General features: G+C 45.5%; 3 protein-coding genes across 3 annotated transcripts; 2 read left to right on the top strand and 1 right to left on the bottom strand.

Moving 5' to 3' along the window:
* The first annotated feature begins 2,513 nt into the window (after positions 1–2,513).
* Positions 2,514–9,340, top strand: LOC108104623 (DNA N6-methyl adenine demethylase). Its single transcript, XM_017210796.1, has 2 exons — positions 2,514–2,776; positions 7,438–9,340. The coding sequence occupies exon 2, from the start codon at positions 7,561–7,563 to the stop codon at positions 9,136–9,138; it is 1,578 nt and encodes a 525-aa protein (XP_017066285.1). The 5' UTR covers positions 2,514–2,776; positions 7,438–7,560; the 3' UTR covers positions 9,139–9,340.
* A 245-nt stretch (positions 9,341–9,585) lies between these two features.
* LOC108104722 (vesicle transport through interaction with t-SNAREs homolog 1A) lies at positions 9,586–11,288 on the top strand. Its single transcript, XM_017210954.1, has 2 exons — positions 9,586–10,134; positions 10,191–11,288. Exons 1-2 carry the CDS (start codon positions 10,041–10,043, stop codon positions 10,787–10,789), a joined length of 693 nt encoding a protein of 230 aa, XP_017066443.1. The 5' UTR covers positions 9,586–10,040; the 3' UTR covers positions 10,790–11,288.
* Positions 10,846–12,272, bottom strand: LOC108104723 (ras-related protein Rab-11A). Its single transcript, XM_017210955.1, has 2 exons — positions 11,990–12,272; positions 10,846–11,819 (listed from the first exon to the last, which is right to left on the bottom strand). The coding sequence occupies exons 1-2, from the start codon at positions 12,167–12,169 to the stop codon at positions 11,358–11,360; spliced, it is 642 nt and encodes a 213-aa protein (XP_017066444.1). The 5' UTR covers positions 12,170–12,272; the 3' UTR covers positions 10,846–11,357.
* Positions 12,273–12,342: the final 70 nt, after the last annotated feature.

The following is a 12,342-nucleotide window of genomic DNA, read 5'->3' as shown; positions in this document are numbered from 1 at the left end:
GCTCGTTTTCTAAAGGTTGCCAAGGGCTTTAACCCCCTGCGACTCCCGGCCCCCGCCACGGCCATCGCCGCCGACAACCTCCACCACGTAAAAGCATTTGCAGAAAAGTTTCCTTGGCTGGTCAGTAGCGGATAGCTGCCGGAATATAATATAATAGAGTCGAGTCATCGTCAAGCATCCGAGCATCCGAGGAAACTCGGAGTCCCCAAGCGTCAGACCACCCAGAATAACCACCCAGCCCAGAACCCACCCATTAGCACCGCCCGCCGCAGAGGTTGATGCTGTGGTTTTATACCTTTTCCAATACTTTTCCTTATATATACTCGAACACACACCTAATATATACTAGCCGGGATATATGCTATGTGTGCGGATTCCCACCACCGAACACAATCGCACTGAATCGCATCGAGATGGAAGGGAACCGACCGAAAAACGAACCCAAACTGAGCGTTATCCATTTATATCTTTAACTTGCATTAAGACTAATCCATCAAAACGCGTTCGACCTAATGGCTTCAGCTTCGGTCTCGGCCGGCGTCGCTGCCGACGTCCAAGCTATTTAGTCCCAATCTCAAACCCAATCACCTACCAAACCGGGCAGCGATACTTCAAGTTACAGCTATATACACAAGATACACATGGCCACGGCATATCAGCAACCCAGCATCTCCAAGATATGTGTGTGCTTTGGCTTGGAATGGATTTTCTCTACGTGCGCTCATATATATATATTTATACACACATATAGCTGCCAAGGCACTTCGCCGACGGAAGCCAATGCCTATAAAGAATGTCCCAAGAACCCGATTCCGAATCCTAAACTAGCATCTCAGCTCACGACTCGCTAATATGGAGTATCCATAGGAAAACTTGTTTAAATTGGCCTGATGCCGAACGAAAATTAAAACCTACAAGCCGGACGATTCGAGTGGACCAAAGGCAGAGGCGCATTGGAAAGATCGCTTTGGCGGGCAGTTCTTTAAGCCGACTTTCCAGGAAGGGTAATCAGAAGTCTGAATGCCAAAAATATATATTTCATAATTTTCTATTGATAATATGAAATTTGTTGTATTTCATATATATATTTATACTTATATTTATATTTATATTTTATATATGTAAACTCTTACATATATTTATAATTATATTATTTGTGATTATCTGTGAAATTAATCACAAAGATCATAATTAAAATGTTTCAAAAATATTTGATGACTTAGTTAAGATCAGTCTCAAATTTCCAAAACAAGGTTCACCCCAATATCCATTCAAAAAAGCCAATAATAATACCCAAAAATAGGTATAATTACCAGCGTTTCTGTGTGGGTATAGATACGCCCATAGATATATCTGACTCGAGCATATAGATACCGGAATTCCAAGCCAATTTCGTCAGACCCACAACCGAAACCACTCATCCACCTCGAAAGAGAGATACAGATACACACGAATACGGCGAGATGGATGAGTTGGAATGGGAGGAGGCAGTTACCATGGCGGGCTCTACGTAAGCCTGAAACCCGAAAAACCCATCAGAGAGCTCTATGTACAAGCTCCCCAAACTGAAGCCGTAAAACGCACCCCAAAGGTAGGACGAGATGACAGGCTGGGCTTCGGATTGGGATTCGGATTCGGATTCTGGTTCGGCTCTTGGGTTCGGCTTGGATTTGGAGTTCGGGTCTTCGGGCATATATCGCCGACGGCAGACGGGCGAGACGCCCGACAACTGACACCACCCCCGCGTAGTCTGGCGTTTCCACGTTCGGTCGGTCGCCTGGTACTTGCTACTTTTGTTATTGTCGCTCTGCCTGTTTGTTTTTCACGTCTTGCGCCGACGTCAGCGTCGACTGCAGAGCTGAGCTAGAGTAGCGCTGCGAGTCTAGCTATTTTCTGGCGGATTTTGCCATTCTGCGGGTTCTTTGTTCATTACATATGTAATCTTCAATGATAAATGTTTTTTCATGGTTACAATATTTCTTTTTATAATTCTTCACAACATACCAAAATTTAACATAGATTAATGTTCAAAAAACGCCTTTTTTAATAGAAATATTTAGTTGCCAAAAAGTATGCTTTGATTTTTGTAAAACGGATATCAGTAATTTCCTTGGGTCTATCATATTCGTGAAATATTTAAACTTTTGTTCTGGCAATCCAAATTATGGAAGAATATGTAAGTAAGATAGTTAGAAGTCTGATATGAATATCAACTAGGCTTAACTCTCTTAGAAAGATTTAACTCTATTTTTGAAGAACAAAAGTGAGTGAGTACCTGCATTTTCAGAAATTCACCTATATCCATAGCACCTTTGGCATCTCAGGTCGAGAGGTTCTTGGCATCGAGCCGTCCTTGCCGCCGTTTCTTCGCTTCTTCAGCCACTGCTGCTGCGCTGCCGGCGCCTCAGCCACATCGCTGCCACTGCCTTAGGTTTTTGGTTTGGCATGGCTTGTTTGGGATTAAATATTTCCTATAGATGGGAAAAACGAGTCGGTCGGGGTCGTTCGTCGAGTCGTGGCTGTTGGTTGTTGGCCGTAGCTGTAGCTGTAGCTGTGGCGATGATGATGTCGCTAGTTTCTGTTTCGTACACTCCGTGTTGAACGTTCGTTGGCGGCGGTTCACGCATCGCGTCCGCAGCTTTTTCCCAGAGATCCCGAGTGTTTTGGACTATATCGTATATATATCGCGGCAATACTATACTTAACAGACTTGGATTTTTCGACCTGTGCATGTGGATATATCTGCAAGCAGTTTCGTTCTTCGGTGACACTGGATGTGAGTAGAGCCCACAGTGCGGATGGGTGATAGGGGACATACTGACTGCCCCTTGTTTGTTGTTGTTTGATGTAAACAAAGGGGGTCTTGAGATTCTGTCGCCGTCGCTGTCGACGCCTCGCTGTTGTTGTTGTTGTTGTGTGTTTGAAATTAAAAAGCCGCATTTGCATTTGCATGTGCGTCTGCCGTCGCCGTTGCCTTTGCGTTTGTGTGTTTGTGTTTGTGGCTGTTTGTGTGCTTTTGAAAAATCGCCGCTTTTGTTTTTATTTGAGTTCCTTAGACCACGCGGCGGCAGAGCGGTTTGTTTTGGTTTTCGTTTGCATTCACTTGGTTTTCGCCAGTTCATTTGTTTTCACGTTTGGCGGGTGCGCTGGTGGGTGTTGGTGTTGGTGTGATAAGGGTACAATGCCCGCTGATTTGGCGCCAATTGAATAAACGTGCTTCTCGGGGGCAGAGTCCTTGAAACGGCCAAGGACATTTGGAAATCGGAGTGGGTGTGTTAGTGGGCGGAAGCGGGTGTTCCAGCCTTAAATGGGGCATGACTAATAAGCAAAGCTGCTTATTGAGAGCTGCTTTATTGAATCATAGCTGTCCTATTTACGATTAAGTGGTAACAAGGATAAAATCGTTTCTTTACTGTTTGCTATAGGTGAAGTGTTGTTTGTAAGTAAATCTTCTTACCTACCTTAAGAATGAGCTAGTGTTTCCATTTCAATTTAAAATAAAGTGAAATAAGTAAGCATTAATTATTGGACATTGAGAGAAGCATAGAATAGATGACAAAATCAGTCGCCAATCCAATAAAACATTCTTAGAACACCGCCAGGCATTCGCTATCCAACATCTCACACTAATGACCTCATAGACATAAAACCGAGATACAAAGACACACAATATATATAGCCAGCATAGACATAGTCTGTTTCTTTATTCCCATGAGTATATCTTCCCCCTCAAATCTGAACAAACTCACCAGCAGAAAGACAGAGGGACAGACAGAAATTCGAATCATGGCATGCCATGCTATATAACATCCATTTATGCGCTGCTGCTAACCAGCCCAAAAAGGTCCGACCAAACCACCTTGAGATATAAGATAAATAAGTAAACTCATGCCAGTGCCCGAGCCCATGAAAGACGAAAACCAATCGCAAAATTACCTGACATCGTGAACTGAACCGAGTGAAACCCAAAACTACCAGCTTAATCCCCAGTGCGGCGGATTCCGGGACGGGGGAATACTTATACTTTCATATATATATATACTTATATAGAGTATAGGTATAGTATAGAGTATGGACAAAAGGGCGCGAGGCAGTAGGTAGGTAGAACGTATAAACGAACCGAGCCAAAAAACCGAACCGAAAACTAAACTTCCTAGGCGAACAATGGCTGGAGATACTGCGATACAGAGATACAAAAGATATGTGGCCAACAAAGGGAACCTGGGTTCGGCTTGGGATTGGGACTAGCACAGGGACTGGGACCCAGACTCAGACCCAGGCCCAGGCCCAGGCCGGAGCATCATCTTGATGGCTCCGATGATAATGACGCTGCACGAAATTTCACGAAGAACCCAGGAGCTAAGGCAGCCAAAGACGACATAGGCAGCCATTAGGGTGAGTCTGTGGGAGGGGAATCGGAATCGGAATCTGCAGATTGGGGAAGGATGGCGGAGGAGGACCTGGCACGGGGAATCCCCCCGGGGACTGGCGAGGGACAACTCTCGAGGCGATTAAGATAAAGTGCCAATCGATATAAGGGAAAGAAAGGCAAGAACTGAACAGGCGAGCTGAACTGAGCGAGCTGAGATGTCGAGATACTCGTACTTGGAGCTACATCCACGTCCACGTCCAACGTCCGCATCCGATGCTCTGTATATATTTACAGGCGCCGCCAAAATAATAGTGGCGCTAACAGCTTATCGATTCAAGTCATTAATTATATACTTTTTATCATATTGTAAAAAGTATCAGCAAGGAAAACTTTAATTTATATTATAAAATATATTTTTTGAAAATAGTTTAGTTTTTTTAACAGGTGATTTAAAGCATCACAATTCATATATCTATATTCTGCAGATCTAATAGGATTCAGATGTATATCTTTAGAGGGTTTTTCGAAACCCATAGCTATTCCTTTGGCCGCTGCTGTAAATATATAGCCATACTCAGAGTCTGAGCCATAGCCATACCCATAGCAATAGCCATAGTCATAGCCATAGCCTGGGCCATAGAGAGCGACATAAAAGGAAATATAAAACCATTTATAAAGCGAGTCAGTCAGGGGAGATTTGAATTGGAATTGATGGTGTAGTGCACTCGAGTGTGCCTTGGTGTGCGTGCGGATACACACACAGATACACACACACACTGCTACGAGACATAGACGAAGCGCAGTCGCGTTGTGTGTGTCAAGGTGCGAGTATCTTCAAGATGGAAAAGTGGAAGGGTTCCTTGGGCTTGGGTTCCTTTCCTTCGGTTCGCCTGAGTTTGGGTTTCTCGAGCTGAAACTTTGACGCTGGCAGCGCTGCTGTCTCTGTCGCTGCCGCTGCTGCTGCCAAGAAGTTTCCGGCACAAAAACTTTGCTCGAGTATAGCGAACAGCTGCCCGAGGCACGGCAAAGGGACGGGAGTCGGAATCTGCAAGAAAGAGCGATGGAACAGTGAGCAACCCCTAAGCTGGCCGAGAGATAAAGCCCAATTTCGTAAATCCGTGTCAACAACTTAGAAAGCGGGCGGAAGCGGGGGAAGCACCGGTCGTAACCTCGAGTTAACTCCCTTGGGACTTGGCCATCCGTAGTTGTAAAATGTACATTAAATCTTCAACATTCACTTCTATGATGAGAACAATAAGGGAGGACTACGGATCCTGAGATCCACCGGCTCAGGTTGTCTCGTCAATTATGAATTATGAGTAAAAACCAATTTTACATTAGCTACTTCCTTCAGTGTATCTCATCTTGCGAGTATATATAAATCAATGTAATCGCAATGCAAATCAGATAACATCTACTCTCCTTATTGAAAAAATGCTGAAATATTGAGAAAGTCAAGGCAAAAATCTCGGTTGTTCGACCCGATTTTAGAGTGAGGAAAAATGAAACGGACATGCTGTTCGGATTAAGTCATCTCGATCTCTGGGAATCTGTGTTAATCTAAAGACCGGCTCTGACTCAGGCAGGTGGTTCCGTGACTCAGCGGAGATCTACTGATCTGCAGTATCATTGCCGCTTCTAAACTCTCGTTTATAGTTGGATAAGGAGGCGCGGCGCAGAGTCGTTCGCCTTAGCCAGGCACCTCTGTGGAAATCTCCAGTGGTGTGTATTTGAACGACGGTGAATGAAAGATACAAGTGGGTGTGTGTATTCGTAAGAGTACTGCCCGATATGAGGCTCTAGAGGTATTGCCGTGGTTCTGGTTTTTCGGGGGCTGTATCGATTTCCGAAGGCGAAGGCAGCAGTTTCGAACTATTAGCAGTTTTATAGCTTTTTGTGGTGTGGGTATCTGTGTTTCTATCTGCGGCTGTTATATCTTTATCTTCTGCCTTCGTATTCCTCTTGAGTATTCAAACTCTCTGAAGTGGTCTTGCTATTAGCAGATGCTTTATTCGAGGCCTCGCTATCGTGTCTATATAAGATACTCTGATATATTTTATACTCTATTTGCGTTGCCATCATTTCGATGAGTCATGCGCCAGAGCTCGAATTTCGAGACCCAAGAGATAAGCACTAGCATCTTCGTCGAATTCATTGAACGTTTTCAGCTGATTCATTGCTGTTCTCAGAACAAGTGATCAAAAGAAAAATAAGCACAACCACATTTATATTTTTTGAAAAAGTATCAAAAGTAAATCGATGGGTATATAAAAAAATAGGTTAAAACTCAAACCAAAACTTTAGCCTTAATAGACCGGCACAGTTTTTGTGGGCGTCAAAGTGGGTGTGGTCGGATGCTGAAACAAACAGGCAATGCGTTGGCATATCAAGAATCTACAAGCTTAAGCCGAACATTTTATGTTTTAGCATTCATATATACAAGCGATACAGTTGTCCCCGGATTGTGGGCGTTAGAGTGGGAGTAGACGTCTCTTATATCTATATGCATGCTTCCAAAACTCTAGATTTAATAATTCCTGAGATCTCAGCTTTTTTAGTTTTACGCTGGTTGTGAGCATTAGAGTGGGCGTGTCTGAAATAAACATGCGATGCGCCAGCTTAATCCCAACTTCCTACTTCTTAATGTTATTGAAATCTCAACGTTTATACAGCCGAGGTTTGTGGGCGTCGAAGGGGCGTGTCCGGCTGTTGAGATATACAAATAAATTCAGACAGGCGGGCAAGGCGAAATCAACTCGACCCTGGACCTGATCCTGATGAGTGTTATGTACTTATCAGCAAATATTTATCTGCTCTTGTACATGCATTACTTAAATCCTCACCGATAGTGAGAAACTTAAGTTTAAGTTTATTTTCTATAAAATTCAAATTCGCACACTTGTTGCAGAAAGCGCCGAGGCAAAATGATTACAGGCGCTGCCACACCCGATTATTTTTACAGGACATTGCGAGGGCGGGAAAACTTAAACGGAAAAACTTTTGATTTACATCTTAAATTGGAATAAATTAGCAGCTAACTAATGTTTGAAAATCGTCTCTTGCAGATTCCGGTGGAGTTATTATAATTTTCTTTCCATTTCGTGGCCTGGCGAAGCGTGAGCAACGCCAGCACTCCAACATCTAAGATTCGGGGCCAACAGCAATTCCATCCGCATCCGCAGGTCGAGATGCCGACCATACGGCGGTGCTGCATCATCGGATGTCTGTCCAATTCGCGCCAGCACCCCAGCATGCAGTTCTTTGCATTTCCCCGCCCGGAGAATCCGTTCCACAAGCTGTGGAAGGAGGCTTGCCACGCTTCCTTGAGGAGGATAGTGCCCTTCAAGAAGCCAGTGGTGTGCGCCCTGCACTTTGACCCCAGTGTCCTGGGAGGCAGGAGGCTCCAGTCGAACGCCTTGCCCACGCTACGACTGGAGGTCCCTTCTAATCTGGAGGCCGTGGAGCAACAGGCCATGGTGGAGGAGATCGAGAGGAGCCGGAAGTGCGCCTACATAAATGCAGTAGTCTACGAGTGGCTCGTAAGGGCCAACATCAATCCGCAGCTGCGGGGCAGTATTACCCACGGAATGATCAAGGACAAGGCGGAGAATGCCCGCCAGGTCATCGGCAGCACCTCTTTCATAGCAGACAATCGCTGGCTGAACCGTTTCCGGGAGACCCACCTTCAGGGTTTTGCCCAAAAGCTAGCCAGCAACCAGTTGAAGCCTCTGGGATCCTCCCTATGGATCCCAGACATCGTACAGGACCTCGCTCATCTCTTTCCACCGGCCAGCGCTGAGAGAGTGGCCAAGCTGGAGGAGATGCCCGAGCAGTACATGACCTATATGCAGCAGTACGGCGAATACGAAGAGGACGACGACAGTATGGATGTCAAGGAGCAGAGCTACCAGGAGCAACAGCAACAGCAACACTTTGCCCTGCAGCAGCAGCATATGCAACAACAGCAGCATCAGATGGGTCACCCATGGCCACCATTTGCAGGACATCCCGGACATCCGCCTCCACATCCCGGTTTCGCCAACTTCAATGAGTTCTATTTCGAGCGGCATCAGCAGCAAATGCAACAACTCCAGCAACAGCAGCAGCAGATGCAGCAGCAGGCGCAGTTTCCCCCGAATATGCCACCGCAAAGGGAACCCTTCCAGCCCCAACTGCCACCAAATGTTCCTCCCCAGCGGGCCAGTCCCTTCCAGCCCGTCCAGTTGGCCAAGAGACCGAAAATGGAGTCACCGGACGACGACGAAGTACAGGAGATCAACTCATCGGTGAACTCGCCACCACTTCCACTCGCAGAATCCAGCAAGGGCAGCCGAAGTCCTAGTCCCAAGGAGCAGAATAACAACAACAGTGGAGGCAGAGACAGTGCCAGCAGCAAGGAGAATGCCCCAAAGGGAGGTGGGCCAAGTGGCAAGTCCACGCCCGCCTTGTCCGCCAAAGGAAAGGACTCACCAGCTCCAGCTTCCGCTGCTAAGCCGGCTTCAGCACCAGCCTCGCCCAAGAAGATCGTCAACGGATCAAGCTCCTCCTCCGCCAGCCAAGCCAATGGGCACGCATCCCCAGAACCCGAAGACAAGAAAGCCTTGGCCGTGCTCAAAGAGTTGGAGAGCTACCACCAGGCGTTGGAGTACCTAAAACCACTTGAGGACTTTGTGCTCTTTAAAGAGAATTTCCGGGCAATTGGTCTGCTTTCCCAATTGGAATTGGTTCTCCGTAAAGGTGACAAGGCTACGCTGGTCGAGGGTTAAGGTTGGGAAGAGGTCGGAAGGACAAAACGCAAAAAGCAAAACACAAATGTGATGAACAGTGTATATATGTATCAAGTAGTACTAATAATTCTCATACTACCGCCAAACGAGTTGTTTAGGCTTACAAAGAATCTCCACTCGCATAAAGCTGAACATACTTCATTAATTTATTAATTACTTTAGGAAGATAAAGAATAATTTAAAAAAGGTCAAAAATATGTTTGAATTTTTTTCCTATTGGGTGGGTAAAAGCAGTCTAAAAACATCACAAAGTTTAGAATGCTGAACCAGACCGGAAACGGATGCAGCCTCGAGGTGATTTTCCCGACAATTTGAAAATCATACCAAACACTCACAGGGTGCTTCTGGCAGCAATCTAGTACTGGTAGCAGCATGCAGGCGATAAGCAACTTTATATCGAAGTGTAATACAGCCCGATAGCTTAAGACCATTAAGGCCTCCTAATATCGATGAAAGTCTTGTTATTAATCAAAATAAGAAAATAGTTGTTTTTATTGCTGATTTTCAGCAATTTTTGATGTGCAATTAAAATAATACCTGCTAAAAGTTGGTATTCCTCTCCTAGCAGTTTTCATCAGCGTCACGCGTAATCAGCGACTCCATCTGGGAGCTCCATCCGTTCTGGGAACGTATTGGTGTCCTTGTCATCCAGTAAATCGAATCCGTAATCCTCTATATAGGCAGAGGAAAGTTTACATACCACGCCCCGCCGGACAACAAGTCATACATCCAAATAACGCAGACTACACCCCAGTATTTTCCTGTTACCAACCAGATCATCGCTCAACTGCTGGGTTGCTTTAAAGTTAAAGCTTAAAGTCTTAGCAAATTGTTGCTTTACAAATATTATTAACTACTAGGTTAGACATAAAACGGCACAAATGTCGCTGTTGGAGCAGTACGAGCAGCAATATGCCTCCTTAATAGCCGAAATAACGGCCCATATTGGACGTCTGCAGCAGCAAAACAATAACAGTGAGTGGGTTGGCTTTCCAGCGATCCAAAAATTGTATTTTATAAACTTACCCCAGGTGAACGCCACGAGCTATGCAGCAAGATCGATAGCAGCCTACCAGAGGCCCAGGAATTGCTGGAGCAGATGGGTCTGGAGGTGAGGGAACTGAGTTCGGGACAACGGAGCAGCTTTAATGGCAAGCTGCAAGTGGCCCAGGCAGAACTGAAACGCCTGCAGGGGGAATATAGGACGACCAAGGAAAAGCAACGCTCCCAGGCCAATGCATTCACAACTTTGGATTTGGGTGACAGCTATGAGGATGTGTCCATCACTACAGACCAACGCCAGCGTCTCTTGGACAACTCGGAGAGGATCGAACGGACGGGCAATAGGTTAACGGAAGGCTATAGAGTGGCTCTGGAAACTGAGCAGCTGGGCGCCCAGGTTCTAAATGATTTGCACCACCAGAGAGAAACGCTTCAAGGAGCCAGGGCGCGTCTTCGAGAAACCAATGCCGAACTAGGAAGGGCATCCCGCACCCTGAACACCATGATGCTGAGAGCCCTGCGGGAGAAGGTCGTCTTGTACGGAGTGGGTGTCTGTTTTGTGGTTGCCGTTGGCGTCAGTCTTTACTTGACCTTTGCACCAAGTTCCACCAGCTCCATCACTTCTTAATTCTAGCTAGGAAACCAAAATCCTCTTAATGTAACCCAAAAGCCTACCCATTCCAATGTCGTGAGTTGATTATTTATTGTTTAGCATATTTTATCTTTACGAGATATTCTGTGGAAGAAAGCTGCAGACTTACGCACTAATCTATATACGAAAGGATAGGGTGTTACGTTCAACAAGAATCGCATGTAAAAATGTAATCTATGGTTGCCTCTGCTGGTTATTTTTAAGAGTTCCATTAACCTTGCTTTGCTTATAGTTCTGTAATTCATAGTTCAATTACCAAAATCTTGGCACAGATTACGACGATTCACCCATCCTAAATAACGTGTACAAAGTTTTAATGGTTAATGTTTGGCGCCTGGTTATTAGTACTAATCCTACTCTATGACTCGTGTTCGCATTCGGGACGTATTTTCCTCATAAATTCGAAAATAACATGTATCTACAAATCATAAACATAGCCGAGAAATGTTAATAAATAAAGGAAACAGTAAAAATGCATCTCTGCATGGGGCATTGAGCCTGGCCGGAATATGGGTGCCTAGCCAAACTCAATGTTCCCCAACTGCTAGCAGCCGCAGGAAGAAGAGTCTTCCTCGTTAATCGCCGCACTGCTGCCCGCAGTGTCCACTTGAAAGCTCTTGTGCTCTAAGGCCTGTAGTTCCATCTTGGAGCGATTGGCATGGACCAGCTGCCTTGAGATGTCCCGAAACATCTCCTCCACTCCCGCTCCACTGCGACAGGATGTTTTATATGTGGCACTAATCAATGAGTGGCACTGCTCGCAGAAAGCCTCAACCTCTTCGTCGCTGACCTCCGGTTCCCTGCCCTCCAGATCGCTTTTGTTCCCGCATATAAAGATCTTGGCATTCTCTGCATAGGTGACAATGTCCAACAAGTGCTGAGATAGAGAGTGGAACGAGGCGGCGTTGTCTAAAGCAAAGACAAGAATGGCTCCTTCGGCGAACTTGTAATACGAAGAGGTTACAGAGGCCACGCGCTCCATGCCGCCAGTGTCCCACAATTGAAGCTATCAATTGGATTAGTTATATTAATAGGTATCTATAAATGTAATACCATATCTATTAGACCCCAGTTTGTTCCCCCATTCGCATGGTTTAAAGGGATTTGGCTCTTTTGAGGATATTATTATGTCTCTTATTACAATCTACAATCAGGGTTGCATCACCCAAAACCCACCTTGATCTGCTTTTCATTTACGCTGTATTCCCTATCGATGTGGTCTAATCCTAGCGTGGATTTCCTATCCGTATCCGTGACAAAGGTGTTGGTGGCAAATCGCCGAAACAGAGAACTCTTTCCCACTCCATAGTCGCCGCACAGAATCACCTTCTGTTTTGGTATGCGCATCGTGGCCATGATTGCGGTTCGATTTTCTTAATTAATTCGAAATTAATCCAATTACTTTAATATTTTGCACCTGCAGACACAAAGGCGACAACAACAGTACGAGAACAGCTGCTCCTGCAAAAACAATGCCCATCGCAGCGTTGCCAGTCCTGGAAGCATTATCGATGGTCGATAGTTCGGTT

Source organism: Drosophila eugracilis, unplaced genomic scaffold (genome assembly GCF_018153835.1).
Source record: "Drosophila eugracilis isolate 14026-0451.02 unplaced genomic scaffold, ASM1815383v1 contig_2088, whole genome shotgun sequence".
NCBI lineage: Eukaryota > Metazoa > Arthropoda > Insecta > Diptera > Drosophilidae > Drosophila > Drosophila eugracilis.
Note: the sequence above shows the minus strand (reverse complement) of the source record. Positions and strands in the feature narration are given on the sequence as shown.

What these genes read in the sequence shown, in the direction of transcription:
- LOC108104623 (XM_017210796.1), top strand. Translation starts at nt 7,561, where the DNA reads ATGCCGACCATACGGCGGTGCTGCATCATCGGATGTCTGTCCAATTCG.
- LOC108104722 (XM_017210954.1), top strand. Translation starts at nt 10,041, where the DNA reads ATGTCGCTGTTGGAGCAGTACGAGCAGCAATATGCCTCCTTAATAGCC. An exon ending in GCAGCAGCAAAACAATAACA is followed by an intron (nt 10,135 to 10,190) that starts GTGAGTGGGTTG and finishes AACTTACCCCAG; the next exon opens with GTGAACGCCACGAGCTATGC.
- LOC108104723 (XM_017210955.1), bottom strand. Translation starts at nt 12,169, where the DNA reads ATGGCCACGATGCGCATACCAAAACAGAAGGTGATTCTGTGCGGCGAC. An exon ending in TAAATGAAAAGCAGATCAAG is followed by an intron (nt 11,820 to 11,989) that starts GTGGGTTTTGGG and finishes TCCAATTGATAG; the next exon opens with CTTCAATTGTGGGACACTGG.